General features: G+C 53.5%; 1 protein-coding gene across 4 annotated transcripts; it reads left to right on the forward strand.

Moving 5' to 3' along the window:
• Positions 1 to 626: 626 nt before the first annotated feature.
• Positions 627 to 16,122, forward strand: WDR81 (WD repeat domain 81). 4 transcript variants are annotated; one of them, XM_026016096.2, is made up of 11 exons: positions 627 to 930; positions 4,122 to 4,743; positions 9,557 to 9,664; positions 9,928 to 10,118; positions 10,237 to 10,427; positions 10,713 to 10,878; positions 10,966 to 11,131; positions 11,859 to 12,545; positions 13,238 to 13,383; positions 13,679 to 13,858; positions 14,918 to 16,122. In XM_026016096.2, the coding sequence occupies exons 2-11, from the start codon at positions 4,245 to 4,247 to the stop codon at positions 15,236 to 15,238; spliced, it is 2,655 nt and encodes an 884-aa protein (XP_025871881.1). In that variant the 5' UTR covers positions 627 to 930; positions 4,122 to 4,244; the 3' UTR covers positions 15,239 to 16,122. The 4 variants fall into 4 exon arrangements, 3 of the variants coding, with proteins under 3 accessions (XP_025871881.1, XP_025871877.1, XP_025871880.1); XM_026016095.2 differs by lacking the exon at positions 627 to 930 and adding an exon at positions 939 to 3,482; XM_026016092.2 differs by lacking the exon at positions 627 to 930 and having other exon boundaries at positions 937 to 4,743.
• The last annotated feature ends 200 nt before the right edge of the window (positions 16,123 to 16,322 follow it).

The following is a 16,322-nucleotide window of genomic DNA, read 5'->3' on the forward strand; positions in this document are numbered from 1 at the left end:
TAGAAGAAGTCATGTAGTTTTGGTGCTAGCTGTCTGGTTTCTGCTCCCTATTTTGCACCCTCCCCCCAGCCAAGGTAGCTGCTGCAAGGCTCTGACCACAGCAGTAGGCTCTGGCACCTCAGACACAGATCTTCAACAGGAAGTCTTCGGGGAACGTTTCCTCCTATGAACTACAAGCGTCTGGGCATGGGACACTTCTCTCCCTCTCAGATCGCCAAGAATTTGAAAGAAAAGAGAGAGAAAGCCCCAAGAGGGCTGGAGGCACAGAGCTGGGGAGGTGTGGAGGGAGGACTTTATAGGGCAGAAAGTTTGCACACCAGCCACTTGGGTAAGCCTCTTTGGTGGCTCTCGGGTATTACCTCTAAAATATAAACCATATTGACTGTCTTTTCTGCTTCAGGGGGTGTTGTAAAAGCCAGATGGGATGTTATTGATGAAATGTGTTGGAAAACTAAAAGGTCCTTCACTTGGTAGGCAGCTTGGAGGCGCTGAAGGGGCTTAAGGTCAAAAGCCCTAGCTCTGCCTGCGGCTTTTTATCTATAAAACCAGAGGGGAGGGTGGGATCAGCCCGCTAAAGGCTGGGATCTCCGGAAAAATCCTCCTTAAATCCGCGTTCTGGTGCGTGCAGGAGGAAGCAGGCGAGGGAGGGGGAAACCTCGTGGCCTTTCAGCATCCCTCGGCCCTGCTCCCCAAGGAAACCTAGCCGCCACCTGACCCGAGCAGAGCACCGGGAGGAAGGGCACCGAGGTCGGCCAGGCGGTGGCGCCGGCGGGAGGCGCGGTCCCGCCCGCCCAGCCGAGCCACGTGCGGTTGTTTCCGTGCCGGGGCGATCACGTGAGCCGCGTCAGCTGACCGGTCACGGCAGAGCCCGACTCCGGCGCCCCGCGGCCCCTGCTCGGCTGCGCCCGGAGCGCAGGACCCTGCGGAGGGGTAAGAGCTCCTCTCCCGCCCTCCCCGACCCACCCCTGCCGCCTCTCCCGCAGCCCCGGTCCCTTGCCCATCCGCTGCCCGCCGGGCCTGGAACCCCGGAAGCCGTCGCGGGCAGGGCCATGGCCGGGCTTAGCCCCGCGCTGCCCCCAGGCGGCCGGGAGGGGATGGCCCTGGGGAGCCGGGGGCGGGAAGTCTCTCTCACTCGCGGGGCCGCCTGCTGGTCCCCGCCCCCAAGCCCCGACATGGAGGAGCTGCTACAGAGCGTGGAGAGGGACCTGAACATCGATGCCCGGCAGCTGGCTCCGGCCCCGGGGGGCACCTACGTGGTGGCCCTAGTGCCTGCGCGCTGGCTGGCCAGCCTCCGCGAGCGCCGGGTGCCCCTCGGACCCTGCCCCCGGGCAGAGGGCCTGAACGAGGCGGAAGTGAGGACTCTTCTGCAACGCTCCGTGCAGAAGCTGCCCCCCGGCTGGACGCGCGTGGAGGTGCACGGTCTGCGGAAACGGAGGCTGTCCTACCCCCTGGGCGGCGGCTTGCCTTCTGAGGAGGGGTCCACCAGCCCTGAGACCCTCACTCGCTTCATGCAGGATGTGGCTGCCCAGAATTATCGCAACCTGTGGCGCCATGCTTATCGTACTTATGGGCAGCCCTATAGTCATAGTCCTGCCCCTTCAGCTGTCCCTGCGCTGGACTTAGTACGACAGGCTCTGCAGAGAGTCTATGGTTGTCCCTTCCTGTCGGTGGGTGAATTTGCCCAGTGCCCATCCTATGCAAGAGATGGTCCCTGTTCTCCTCGGGGCAGCCTGGCCTGTCCCAGTCTTTTGCAAGCTGAGGCCCTGCTGGAGTCTCCAGAGATGCTATACGTGGTGCACCCTTATGTACAGTTCTCCCTGCATGATGTGGTCACTTTCAGCCCTGCCAAGCTAACCAACAGCCAGGCCAAGGTGCTCTTCATCCTCTTCCGTGTGCTGAGGGCAATGGATGCCTGTCACCGCCAGGGACTGGCCTGCGGGGCCCTGACTTTGCACCACATCGCTGTAGATGAGAAGCTTTGCAGTGAGCTCCGGCTGGACCTGAGTGCTTACGAAAGGCCCAAGGAGGACGAGAGTGAGGAGATCCCTGTGGCAAGGGATGGGCCAGGCAGTGGACCTGGAGAGGAGGGAGGGGGGAGACCTGGATGTCCCAGCTGCCAGGAGGAACTTCGTGGCCTCGTGCTAGATTGGGTCCATGGCCGGATCAGCAACTTCCACTACCTCATGCAGCTAAATAGGTTGGCAGGTCGGCGGCAGGGGGATCCCAATTACCACCCAGTGTTGCCCTGGGTGGTGGACTTCACCACACCCCATGGGCGCTTTCGAGACCTACGCAAGTCCAAGTTCCGCCTCAACAAGGGGGATAAGCAGCTGGACTTCACCTATGAGATGACGCGGCAGGCGTTTGTAGCAGGTGGTACAGGCGGTGGGGAGCCACCTCACGTTCCTCACCACATCTCAGATGTGCTCTCTGACATCACATATTATGTGTACAAGGCTCGGCGGACACCCCGGTCGGTGCTCTGTGGACACGTGCGGGCACAGTGGGAGCCCCATGAGTATCCCGCCAGCATGGAGCGTATGCAGAACTGGACACCTGACGAGTGCATTCCCGAGTTCTATACCGATCCCTCTATCTTCTGCTCCATCCACCCTGACATGCCTGACCTGGACGTGCCAGCCTGGTGTGGCTCTAGCCAGGAGTTTGTGTCTGCCCACCGGGCGCTGTTGGAGAGCCCAGAGGTGTCCCAGGACTTGCACCATTGGATTGACCTCACATTTGGCTACAAACTCCAGGGCAAGGAGGCTGTGAAAGAAAAGAATGTGTGTCTGCACCTGGTGGATGCCCACACGCACCTGACCAGCTATGGCGTGGTACAGCTCTTTGATCAGCCACACCCCCAACGGCTGGCTGGGGCTCCTGCCCTTTCCCCTGAGCCTCCGCTCATCCCCAGAGTGTTGTTCCAGACCATTCAGGAGAGCATAGGCCGGGAGGACTTACCTGGACAGCTCACAAATGGGATGGGTAGGCTGGTTTTGGAAGCCACTCCCTGTGAGGCTGGCTGGGCCAGGGACAGGCTCGTGGCAGGGGAAGATGACTTAGAACAGGCCACGGAAGCTCTGGATTCCATCTCCCTCTCAGGGAAAGCAGGTGACCAGCTGGGCTCCTCCTCCTCCAGTCAGGTGCCCCCAGGCCTCCTGTCTTTCTCAGTGGCCTCAGCCTCTCGACCAGGACGCAGGAACAAACCTGCTGGCGCAGACCCCGGGGAAGGGGAGGAGGGGAAGATTCTTCTTCCCGAGGGCTTCAATCCTGTGCAGCCTCTGGAAGGGCTAGAGAAACTAGGCAACTTCCTGACCAAAGGCCTAGGGAGCCAGTTGGAGGTGCTCGAGCAGCCCCAGGTCCAGCCACCTGTGCAGCTGCGGGAACTCTTCCATCGGGACATGCAGGCGCTGGGTATTCTATTGGCAGAAATGGTGTTTGCCACCAGGGTCCGAACGCTGCAACCTGATGCACCACTGTGGGTACGCTTTGAGGCTGTTCGGGGGCTCTGCACACGCCACCCCAAGGAGGTCCCTGTGTCTCTGCAGCCCGTGCTGGACATACTGCTGCAGCTGAGTGGCCCCGAAGGCCCTGTGGGGGCAGGGAAGGGCAAGCTGGCCCCACTCTTTGAGTACAGGCCCGTCTCCCAGGGGTTGCCCCCTCCCTGCCCAGCCCAGCTCCTGAGCCCCTTCAGCTCTGTGGTCCCTTTCCCCCCGTACTTCCCAGCACTACACAAGTTCATTCTCCTGTATCAGGCAAGGCGGGTGGAGGATGAGGCTCAGGGGCGGGAACTGGTGTTCGCTCTGTGGCAGCAACTGGGTGCAGTGCTGAGTGACATCACCCCAGAGGGCTTGGAGATCCTGCTGCCTTTCGTGCTGTCGCTCATGTCTGAGGAGCACACGGCCGTGTACACAGCCTGGTACCTGTTTGAACCTGTTGCTAAGGCACTAGGCCCCAAAAATGCTAACAAGTACCTGCTGAAGCCTCTCATCGGTGCGTATGAGAGCCCCTGCAGGTTACATGGCCGTTTCTACTTGTATACCGACTGCTTTGTGGCCCAGCTAATGGTGCGGCTGGGCCTGCAGGCCTTTCTCATCCACCTGCTGCCCCACGTCCTACAGGTGCTGGCTGGTGTGGAGGCCTCCCAGGAGGAAAGCAAGGGCCTGGTGGGTGCCACCGAGGATGAGGACAGTGAACTCCCAGGGGCCAGGCCCAGCTCCTGTGCTTTCAGGGAGGAAATTCAGATGGATGGTGAGCCTGCTGCCTCCTCGGGCCTGGGGCTTCCAGACTACACGTCTGGTGTCAGCTTCCATGATCAGGCCTACCTCCCTGAGACCGAGGACTTCCAAGCTGGGCTCTATGTGGCTGAGTCCCCACAGCCCCGGGAAGCTGAGGCTGTGAGCCTGGGTCGGCTGAGTGACAAGAGCAGCACCAGCGAGACCTCCCTGGGTGAGGAGCGGGCCACAGAGGAGGGTGGCCTCAGATCGGGCGACAGCAGCCAGGACCTGAAGCAGAGCGAGGGCTCCGAGGAGGAAGAGGAGGACGAGGAAGGCTGCGTGGTGCTGGAGGAGGAGGAGGGAGATGGGGAGCAAGATGAGATCACCAGGGCTTCTGAACTCACTCTCTCTGACACCGTGCTGTCCATGGATACAGTCGTGGCCCGCAGTGGCGAGACAGATGGGGAAGAAGAGGAGGAGCCGCTCACCGAGCAGTCAGAGGGCAAAGAACAGAAGATCCTCCTTGGTGAGTTCTCAGGCCTTAAGGTGCTGGTTAAACAGTCCTCTGGTGATTTATTTAAGTAATCTTTACACCCAACATGGGGCTCAAACACATGATCCTGAGATCAAGAGTCACATGTTGTTTTTTTAATATTTTATTTATTTATTCATGAGAGACACAGAAAGAGAGAGAGGCAGAGAGAGAAGCAGGCTCCATGCAGGGAGCCTGATGTGGGACTCGATCCTATGACTCCACAATCACACACTGGGCTGAAAGCAGATACTCAACTGCTGAGCCACCCAGGCATCCCAAGAGTCACATGTTCTGACTGAGCCAGCCAGGCACGCTGTGGGTTGTTTTTGTTTTTTTAATTCCAGTATATTTAACATACAGTGTTTTATGAGTTTCATGTACACAGTAATTCAACAATTCTATACATTCCTCAGTGCTCCCCACAATAAGTGCCCTCCTTAATCCCCATCACCTATTTCACCCATCCCCCACCCAGCTCCCCTCTGGTCACCATCAGTTCTTTAGAGTTGAGTTTGTTTTTTGGTTTGTCTCTCTCCTTTTATTTTGCTCTTTTCTTTCTTTTTTTGTTTTTAGGTTTATTTGAGAGAGAGCACATGTGAGCATGCATGCATGGTAGGGAGGGGCAGAGGGAGAGTGAGAGAATCTTAAGCACTGAGCATGGAGTCCGACGTCACAACTCTGAGATAATGACTTGAGCTGAAACCAAGAGTTGGGAACTCAACCGGCTGCACCCCCCCGGCACCTCATGCTCTTTTGTTTGGTTTCTTAAATTCCACAGATGACTATGAAATCATATTTATCTCTATTTCATTTAGCACAATAGTTCTATTCATGTCGTTGCAAATGGCAAGATATGATTCTTTTTTATGGCTGAATACTATTCCATTGTATATACACCACATCTTCTTTATCCATTCATCCATCAGTGGACACTTGGGCTGCTCCCATAGTTTGGCTATTATAAGTAATGCTGCAAAAAGCATAGGGGTGCATGTATCCCTTTGAATTTGTGTTTTTGTATTTTGGGGGTAAATACCAGTAGTGCAATTATTGCATCACAGGGTAGTTCTATTTTTAACATTTTCTTTTTAAGAGAGAGAAAGAGAATGAGCAGGAGGAGGGGAGGAGGGAGAAGCAGACACCCTCCTGAGCAGGGATCCTGATGCAGGGCTTGATCCCAGGACCCTGAGATTATGACCTGAGCTGAAGGCAGATGCTGAACCAACTGAGCCAGGTACTCCTATTTTTAACTTTTTGATAACTTCCCAACTGTCTTCTATAGTGACTGCAACAGTTTGCATTACCATCAACAGTGTATAAGGGTTCCTTTTTCTCCACATCCTCGCCAACACTGTTCTTGTATTATTGATTTCAGTCATTCTGACAGGTGTGAGATGATATTGGAGTTTTGATTTGCATTTCCCTGATGATGAGTGATGTTTAGCATCTTTTCATGTGTCTGTTGGCCATCTGGATGTCTTTTTTGGAGAAACGTCTCCTCATGTCTTCTACCCATTTTTAAATGGGATTATTTGTATTTTGGATGTTGAGTTGGAGCAGTTCTTTATATATTTTGGATACTAAGCCCTTATCAGATATGTCATTTGTAAACATGTTCTCCCATTCTTTAGGTTGCCTTTTAGTTTCGTTGATTGTTTCCTTAGCTGTGCAGCTTTTTGTTTTAATGTATCAATAATTTATTTTTGCTTTTGTTTCCCTTGTTTCAGGAGATATGTCTGGAAAGATGTTGCTATGGCTGATGTCAGAGAAATTACTACCTGTCCTTTTTTCTAGGATTTTTATGGTTTCAGGTCTCAAATTTAAGTTTTTAATCCCATTTTGGGTTTAATTTTTTTCTCACTATTTTATTTTTGTGGATAGTGTAAGAAGGTGGGCCAGTTTGATTTTTCTTTTTTTAAGTAGCCTCCATGTCCTGTGTGGAACCCAATGTGGGGCTTGAACTCAAGACCCTGAGATCAGGACCTCAGCTGAAATCAAGTCGGACGCTTAACTGACTGAGCCATGCAATTGCCCCCAGTTTGATTGTTTTGTATGTAGCTGTCCAATTTTTCCAATGCCATTTGTTGGAGGGACTTTGCCCCATTGGTATAGTCTTTCTTTTTCTCCTTTTCAAAGATTAATTGAAATTGTGAGTTTATTTCTGGGTTTTGTATTTTGTTCCATTGATTTGTGTGCCGGTACCATACTGTTTTGATTACTGTGGCTTTGTAATATAAGTTGAAGTCTAGAATTGTGATGCCTCCAGTTTTGCTTTTCTTTTTCAAGATTGCTTTAGCTATTTAGGGTCTTTGGTGGTTCATACAAATTTTAATCACTTTTCGGCTTTTTGGCTAAGATCAAGTATAGTATCCATACAAATTTTAGGATTGTTTGTTCTAGGGCACCTGGGTGGCTCAATTGATTATGCATCTGCCTTTGGCTCAGGTCATGATCCCAGGGTCCTGGGATCAAGTTCTGTATCAGGCTCCCTCCTCAGTGGGGAGTCTACTTCTCCCTCTACCCCTCCCCACTGCCTGTGCGCTCTCTCTCAACTAAATAAATTTTTAAAAAATAAAATTATGAAAAAAAAAAGGATTGTACTAGTTCTGTGAAAACTGCTGTTGGTATTTTGATAGAGATTGCATTAAATGTGTAGACTGCTTTGAGTAGTTTAGACATTTTAACAATATTTGTTCTTCTAATCCATGAACATGGAACCCATGTTCCGTAGGTTCATGAACTTCAATTTTTTTCATCAGTGTTTCATATTTTTCGAAGTATAGGCCTTCTACCTCTTTGGTTAAATTTATTCCTAAACATTTTATTATTTTTGGTACAATTGTAGATGGGATTGTTTTTTTAATTTCACTTTCTATTGCTTTATTATTATTATTATTTAAAGATTTTATTTATTCATTCATGATAGATATATATATAGAGAGAGGCAGAGACACAGGCTGAGGGAGAAGCAGGCTCCATGCCGGCAGCCTGATGTGGGACTCGATCCTGGGACTCTAGGATCGTGCCCTGGGCCAAAGGCAGGCGCTAAACCACTGAGCCACCCAGGGATCCCTATTGCTTCATTATTAGAATATAGAAATGCAACAAATTTCTGTACATTGATTTTGTATCCTGTGACTCTACCGAATTCATTTATTAGTGCTAGTAGTTTTTTTGTGCAGTCTTTACAGTTTTCTATGTACAGTATAATGTCATCTGCAAACAGTGAAAGTTTTACTTCTTCTTTTACTTCTTCCTTACTAATTTGGATGCCTTTTATTTCTTTTTGTTGTCTAATTGCTGTGGTTAAGACTTTCAGGGGTGATACTAGACATCTTTGTTTTGTTCCTGACCTTAGGGGGAAAGTTCCCAGTTTGTCCCCACTGGGGATGATGTTTGCTGTTGGTTTTTCATATAAGGCCTTTATTATGTTGAGGTATGTTCCCTGTTGGCCTACTTTGTTGAGGATTTTTATCATGAATGGATGTTGTGCTTTGTCAGATACTTTCTCTGCATCCGTTGAAATGATGATATGGTTTTTATCCTTTCTCTTACTGATGTGATGTATCATATTGGTTGATTTGCAAATATTGAACCACCCTTGCATCCCAGGAATAAATCCCACTTGATCGTGGTGAATGATTTTCTTAATGTGTTGTTGGATATAGTCTGCTAGTATTTTGTTGAGAATTTTTGCATCTATCAGAGATAGATGGCCTGAGATAATGGCCTGTAGTTCTCTTAGTATCTTTATCTGGTTTTGGTGTCAAGATAATACTGCTTCATAGAATTAATTTAGATATTTTCCTTACTCTTCTATTTTTAGAATAGTTTGAGAAGAGTAGGTATTAACTTTTCTTTACTCTGGTTTTCATTCAGCATTTCTGAGTACCTAGTCTGTCCCAGGGTGTGAATCTAGCAGATTCACATGCAGCACAGATATGCACCTACCTTCCTGGAGCTCACCTCCAGTTGGAGGAGATGCCACATTGTAAACAGTCTTACTTAAATGTGGGCTGGGTGCTACAAGGCAATATAAATAGAGCTTAGATCTAGTTTTTAGCGGTCAGGAAGACTTCCATGAAAGTAGAGCCAGGGGCACCTGGGTGGCTCAGTCAGTTAAGCATCTGCCTTCCACTCAGGTCATGATCCCAGGGTACTGGGATTGGCCTGCATTGGGCTCCCTGCTCAGCAGGGAGTCTGCTTCTCCCTCTCCTTCTGCTCCTCCCCCTGCCACTTGTGCTTGCTCTCTCAAATAAATAAGTAAAATCTTTAGAAAAAAAAGAAAGTAGGGCCAGTTGAGGTCATAAATAGGAGGTAGCAAGGCAAAAATCGTAGGGTCTACAGTGGGAAGAGCATAGCAGGCAAAGGGAACAGCATGTATGAGGCTATGTGGCTATTATGGTTCCATTAAAGAATCAGTGAAAGGCTAGCATGCTTAGGGAGAGAGAAAGGAAGAAGAGGGAACACAGGCTATAAGGGGAGGGAACCAGGGCCTGGCTAGGCCAGGCCTCATTGAGCAGCTTGAGAAGATTCCCTGAAAGCATAACCTTTCTGCAAGTTGTGCCCAAGGAGAAGATCTTGGAGCAGCCCCAAAGCCAGGGTCACCCGGGACAGTCCCAAAGCCACAGGCCACCTCTGCCACTCTGAAATAGAGGGTGCTGATATGAGGCACCTGGCTTTGGCTGGGCCAGTTGGCAGGTTTGCAGCCAGGATTGGCTAGGAGGGGTGTATTGGGGTGGGGTGGGAGGAGGCGGCAAGCCACCATTATCTGATCAGCTCAGGGCCTGCTCCCGTCTTGCAGATACAGCCTGCAAGATGGTCCGCTGGCTGTCTGCCAAGCTTGGCCCCACAGTGGCCTCTCGCTACGTGGCCCGGAACCTGCTCCGCTTGCTGACATCTTGTTATGTTGGTAAGGCCTGTGGTCAGTGATGGAGATGGGGCTTCATCCCAGACCCTCTGTCCATTTTCAACTCCCTGTAGGGGATCCTTGCCACTTCCACCTCCCTGCCAGATCCTGGGTCCCAGTCTGTGCAAGCTCCTTTCTTCCTTGGGTAGGGCATGGGGGCAGCCCTCAGGCTAGAATGAGCAGGAGTTGCTACCGTAGTTCCTGGAAGACTGACCTCCCTCCTGCCTGCCACTAGCTTCTCAAGGTTGCTGGTTCTTCCCTGGCAGGGCCCACTCGGCAGCAGTTCACGGTGAGCAGTGGTGAGAGCCCCCCGCTGAGTGCTGGCAACATCTACCAGAAGAGACCGATACTAGGTGATATAGTGTCGGGGCCTGTGCTCAGCTGCCTCCTCCACATCGCTCATCTGTACGGGGAGCCTGTCCTCACCTACCAGTACCTGCCCTACATCAGCTACCTGGTCAGTCACTGATTTGGCAGCCTCAGGGGAAGCCAAGAAGCTTAAGGGCAGATCTGGGAAATCTGGGGGTTCCAGGGGGTTCATGGTCACCTGGCCCTCATCTACTCTGTGGTCCTAGGTGGCCCCAGGTAGCACCTCAGGCCCCAGTCGACTGAACAGCCGTAAGGAGGCAGGACTGCTGGCAGCAGTGACTCTGACCCAGAAGATCATCGTGTACCTCTCGGACACCACCCTCATGGACATCCTGCCCCGAATCAGCCACGAGGTCTTACTGCCTGTGCTCAGCTTCCTCACTTCCCTCGTCACTGGGTAGGCTGCTGCCCCACCCCTGGGCTGGGAGTGGCCCAGCTGAGGGGACTCCCCAGGAGGGGCTGGGAAGCTGGGGAGTGAGACTGGACTAGGTGTCAGGAGTCCTGGTTCTGATCCAGCTGTGTGACCCTGAGCAAACCACACCTTCCTTCTGTGCCTCAGTTTCCTTATCTGGTTGGGACCAATTGGTCTTATAGCTCTTCTCATTTAAAGCTTTTGATGGATTCTGGGCAAGTCCTGCAGAGTGACGGGGGAGGTGATAGAGCTCATGTACTATCTTTCCAGGTTCCCGAGTGGGGCCCAGGCCCGGACTGTCCTATGTATGAAAACCATCAGCCTCATCGCCCTCATATGTCTGCGCATTGGACAGGAGATGGTCCAGCAGCACCTGAGCGAGCCTGTGGCCACCTTCTTTCAAGTCTTCTCTCAGCTGCATGAGCTTCGGCACCAGGCAGGCAGACCTACTTCCCTTACCTGGCTGGGTTGGGTGGCCCAGGGCTGTGAACTTGGCTGACTCTCTGGGATTCCCTGCCCACAGGATCTGAAGCTGGATCCTGGGGGCCGCAGTGAGGGCCAGCTGCCAGAGGTAGCCTTCTCCGATGGGCAGCAGCGGCTAGTGGACCCCACCCTGCTGGACGAGCTGCAGAAGGTGTTCACCCTGGAGATGGCGTACACAATCTACGTGCCCTTCTCCTGCCTGTTGGGTACTGCCCCATGACATCCCCTTGCAAAGCCTTCGTGGCTGTGTTTCTTCCCCTGGGAGGGCTCCGTGCTCCCCTTGCCCCCAGAGCCAGTAGTGGGTGTTCAGCACAGTGTTCTGGGTCAGAGCAAAGCAAAGGGATTTGGCCTGAAACCTCAGACTCTCACGATGACATATAAACAGGGCCTGAGCATTAGCCAGCAAGGGGCACAGGAGCTTGGTCTAAAGTATCCTTGGGGAAAAATAAATTAAAAAAAAAAAAAAAAAAAAAAGTATCCTTGGGGAAGGCAGAGGCATCAGGCTGGTGTACTGACATCTCCAGGAACTGCTGAGAGGAATAAGCGGCCCACCATTTACGTAGCCTCCCGCTCAGGCCTGGCACTGCCGAGTGAGTACATGTGTCATGTCCCTGAATAGGATGAGCAGCCCTGTGGTCAGATATGTTATCATTCCTCCACTGAAATCTGAGCCCTGGGAGGGAGAGCACCAGCTGTCTTTCTCACCATCCTATTTGATGCTCTGCATGGCACCCAGCACATATAGAGGATACTCATGTGAATGAATCTACGTTTTTCTGGGGAAGAAACCGGCTCGGCGATGAAGAGTTACTTGCCCAGAGTTGCACAGCCAGACCTGCCCTGTCTTCTGTGGTTTGGTTCTCAGCCTTGGCAGGATGGCGGCAGCTGCCTGCCATCCTCCCTAATCTTAGGACCTCTCCCACTCCCATCCAGGTGACATCATCCAGAAAATCATCCCCAACCATGAGCTGGTTGGGGAGCTGGCAGGGCTGTATTTGGAGAGCATCAGTCCAAGCAGTCGCAATCCTGCCAGCGTGGAGCCCACTGTACCCAGCAGCGGCCTCGAGTGGGACCTCCAGAGTGGGAGCTGCCCCCAAGATGATGGCCACTCGGGGACCTTTGGGAGTGTTCTGGTCGGGAACCGCATCCAGATTCCTGATGACTCTCAGCCTGAGAGCCCCAGCTTGCTGGGCCCCATCCCTGGGGTGGGCAGTGGAGGCCTCGACAGTGAGGAGGACAACGCGCTAAAGCGGGAGCTGCCACGGAGTGCCCATGGGCTGAGTGGCAACTGGCTAGCATATTGGCAGTACGAGATTGGTGTGAGCCAGCAGGATGCCCACTTTCACTTCCATCAGATCCGCCTGCAGAGCTTCCCAGGCCACTCAGGAGCCGTCAAGTGTGTGGCACCCCTGAGCAATGAGGACTTCTTCCTGAGTGGCAGCAAGGACCGCACTGTGCGCCTCTGGCCACTCTATAACTCTGGAGATGGCACCAGTGAGACAGCCCCACGCCTCGTCTATGCCCAGCACCGCAAGAGTGTCTTCTTTGTGGGCCAGCTTGAGGCCCCACAGTATGTGGTGAGCTGTGACGGGGCGGTGCACATCTGGGACCCCTTCACAGGTGAGCGGGCCCAGGTGAGGCCTGTTCTGTTGCTGCCAGCCTGCGCCCTGCCAGGCCTCTGGGTATGCGGGCCCAGGGTTGGGCAGTTGGGATGTGATGGTATACAGTGTGTGGCATTTCCGTGAGGCTGCACAGAGGAGCAGTTAGACCTGAGTTGGAATCCCTTAGCCCTGAGTTGGAATCCATTAGCCCTGAGTTGGAATTGGTGCTGCCAGCTTATTTGCTAAGTGACCTTGCACAAGTCACTTTGCTGTTGGAAGCGTTCATTTTCCTATCTGTAAAATGGGAATCAGAGCTGGTTTAGAGGATGATGCACATAGGAGTTTAGCTTAATGTGCAGTGTGTCGATCAAGTTTGACAAAAGGTTGCTTGATGATTTTTTGGCATCGTGGTGGGGACAAATAAGGCTAATAAGGTTTTTAAAGGGGGAGGGGATGGAGTAGCATTGAGGTAGACTAAGGAGAGGTGGCATTTGGTCAGGAGGCGCCCTGTGAAGAGGTCACTTTAGGGACAGGAGCCTGGCCTGGCCACGGAAACAGGAAGGCAGGAGAGTAAAAAAACATCTTTAGCATTTTTTTAGGTCCTCTGGGATATGAGAGGCATATATACAGGGTAGGTCAGGGAGAGAGGAAGAGTTGGGGCTCTTCCATCAGCTATTGGGACCCCAGACACACTGTGCCTTTCCTTCCCAGGGAAGACCCTTCGCATGATGGAGCCATGGGACAGCCGGGTGCCCCTGACTGCTGTGGCTGTCATGCCTGCCCCCCATACCAGCATCACCATGGCCAGCTCTGACTCGACCCTGCGCTTTGTGGACTGCAGGAAGCCTGGCCTACAGGTCAGGGGCGACTGGTTCCCTGTGCCCTCGCCTGGATGCCTAGCAGGGAGGAGAGACCCTGAAGAGAGAAGGCTAGGGGTGTAGTTCTCTTTGGAGACAAATCACCCATAGCTGCAAATCCTGGGGGGTGGGACTCTGATCTGAAATGAAGGGGACCCCTCTGCTTGATGGAGAGGTGGTAGAATAGAGGATCAGGCCTTTCAGCTGCATGGACTTGGTTGGGGGTGAACAGGACCTCGGGGAGAAATAGGTTGGAATGGGTGGCAGCACATAACTTATCTCCCTCTGCCTGCAGCATGAGTTCCGCCTCGGTGGTGGGCTGAACCCTGGGCTTGTCCGCTCCCTGGCCGTCAGCCCCAGTGGCCGTAGTGTTGTGGCTGGCTTCTCCTCGGGCTTCATGGTGCTTCTGGACACCCGTACCGGCCTGGTTCTGCGTGGCTGGCCGGCCCATGAAGGGGACATCCTGCAGATCAAGGTGACTGGCCAGGTCCCCTTCCCCTCCTCACTGCCCAGGCCAGCTCCTACCCCAGGTCCTCCTAGGGCCCACCCAGGACAGGCTCCAGCTAAGATGATCTCCCTTTTGTATGTGCCCCAGGGCTCACGGGCAGAAAGGGTTAGAGCTGGCTGCACTGTAGCAGCCCTGGCGGCAGACAGGCCATGGGGGCAGGAACCAGGGGGCAAGCTGACCCTGCTGCTCCCTGGGGATGCTCTAATGAGTAACCCTTGTCCATATTTGCCTTGCTTGGAGGATCAGGGGTCAGGCCCTGTCCGTGACCCAGTTCAGGTTAAATAAAGCTGAGCTGGGAGGCTGTTTACTGCCCCCAGACCACTGAGCAGAGTCCATGCCCCATGCTGGGCTGCCCTGGTGGGGGCAGGGACATCCCGGCATGGGGATCCTGCCCCTACCACCGCCCATTCTCAGTCACAGACCTCAAGGAACTGCTCAGGGACGGACAGGAGGGAAGGACAGGGCACTCCCTCCTTATCCTGGCTGCAGCCAGGGGACATGTACTGCCACTGCTAAGGGCAGACTGTCCCCAACTCTGTCCAGGACCCTAGGGGAGCCTGGGGTTTGGATACCTTTAAATTCGGACCTTCCACGGAAGTGTCAGGAGGGCTTTGGGGTCAGCCTGGGTGTTAATCCTGGTAGTGCCACTTAATGCTTGTGACCTTGGTAGGACTACTTAACTTTTCTGAGCCTCAGGTTTTTTCTCTGTCAAATGGGAATAACAACAGCATTTACGTCATAGAGTGAGTTGTCACGAAAGTTAAATGTGGTAATATGGCATGCCCAACACAATGTCTAGATATATAGTAAGTGCTCAGATTACAGTGATGTCTAGGTTAAAGGCACTTTAACATAGTTGCGTTAACCAACACTAATATATAATGTGGTGGGAGGGGGCAACTGGTCCCCTGCCCAGGATCCTCTATCTTCTTGGAAGGTACTGGGCAAGAAAATAGAAGACCCTAGGAGCTCGTAAGGCACACGGGAGGGCCCAGGCCCTGCTAAAACTCTCTTCTCCCTGGGCAGGCGGTGGAGGGCAGTGTCCTGGTCAGTTCCTCCTCTGACCACTCCCTGACCGTGTGGAAAGAGCTGGAACAGAAGCCTATGCACCACTACAAGTCAGCATCTGACCCCATCCATACCTTCGACCTATATGGTAGCGAGGTGGTCACGGGCACTGTGGCCAACAAGATCGGCGTCTGCTCCCTACTTGAGCCACCCTCCCAGGCCACGACCAAGCTCAGCTCTGAGAACTTCCGAGGCACGCTCACCAGCCTGGCCTTGCTGCCCACCAAACGCCACCTCTTGCTGGGCTCAGACAACGGAGTCATCCGCCTCCTGGCGTAGGCTGAAGCAGGGCTGGCCAACGAGGGGCGGCAGACATCCCCCAGGAGTCCATCCCTCACCCTTGTGTTCCCAACAGCTCCCTCTGGGCAAGCCTCAGGCCCTACATCCTGAGCGCCCACATGACCTACGAGCAAGGGTGAGGCCGGGGTCCAGGTTCCCGAACTTCCAGAGCCACAGAGCTGCCTGAAAGGATCTTCATGGCTGGGGGAGATGCGGCCCCTGGTCAGCAGGAAGCAGGAGAGAGAGAACACTGGGAAGCATCACCCCCTCTTCTCCCTAGCTCTGCCCTCTGGGTCCACATAGGGACAGGGAAACTCTGAGAAGAGGAGGGGAACCTGGCCCTGTCCAGCCAGAGACACCCACCACCCCCCACCACCGAGATTTCTGTGCCCTTGTCTCACAAGGACAGGGAAGCTGTCCCAGTCCAGGACACTGATGGTGCTTGGACCTCAGCCTCTAAAGAGGGCTGGCCGTGGTCCGGGAGTTAAGGGCCTTGGGCTGGGGTTTAAGTGTCCACCCAGCCAGGCTCTGCCCAGTGTGGGACCAGTAGGCAAAGAGGGCATGACCAGGGGAGGGAAGATGGTCTGGTCCAGCTGGTGCCTGCCAGGAGTGACCCCCTGCCTCGCCTGCCCACCCCTCACCACAGTGTTTGTGCCTTGAACTGAGGAGGCAGCCCCTGGGCCCAGAACTCTTATGGTCCAACACCCCGAGAGAAGGGGTGGGAATAATCTCTGCATCTCAGGTCTCCCAGGAAATGGGAAGACCCAGGCATCCCAGGACCCTCACATTCTGGAGCAGAGATGAGATCTGAGCCTGTGCCCCTACTGCCTCCTCATTATTTGCAATAGATGTAAATATGACCAATAAATCCTTTGGAAGAGCCATGGACCTGAGTGATGCTTTTCTCGACGGTGGCATCAGGGTGGGGAAGAATTGAGACTCAGTAGCTTCCAGGGCAGTGAAGACAGAGTGAGAAGTAGGGCAGGAGAGTGGGAGACAGTCTAATCACTGCTTTTGGGCACCACAGGGTACAGGGCTTCTGGATCATGCAGCCCCCCTCAGAGGAGGCTCAGCCTTGGCGGGA

This window comes from Vulpes vulpes, chromosome 2, assembly GCF_048418805.1.
Source record: "Vulpes vulpes isolate BD-2025 chromosome 2, VulVul3, whole genome shotgun sequence".
NCBI lineage: Eukaryota > Metazoa > Chordata > Mammalia > Carnivora > Canidae > Vulpes > Vulpes vulpes.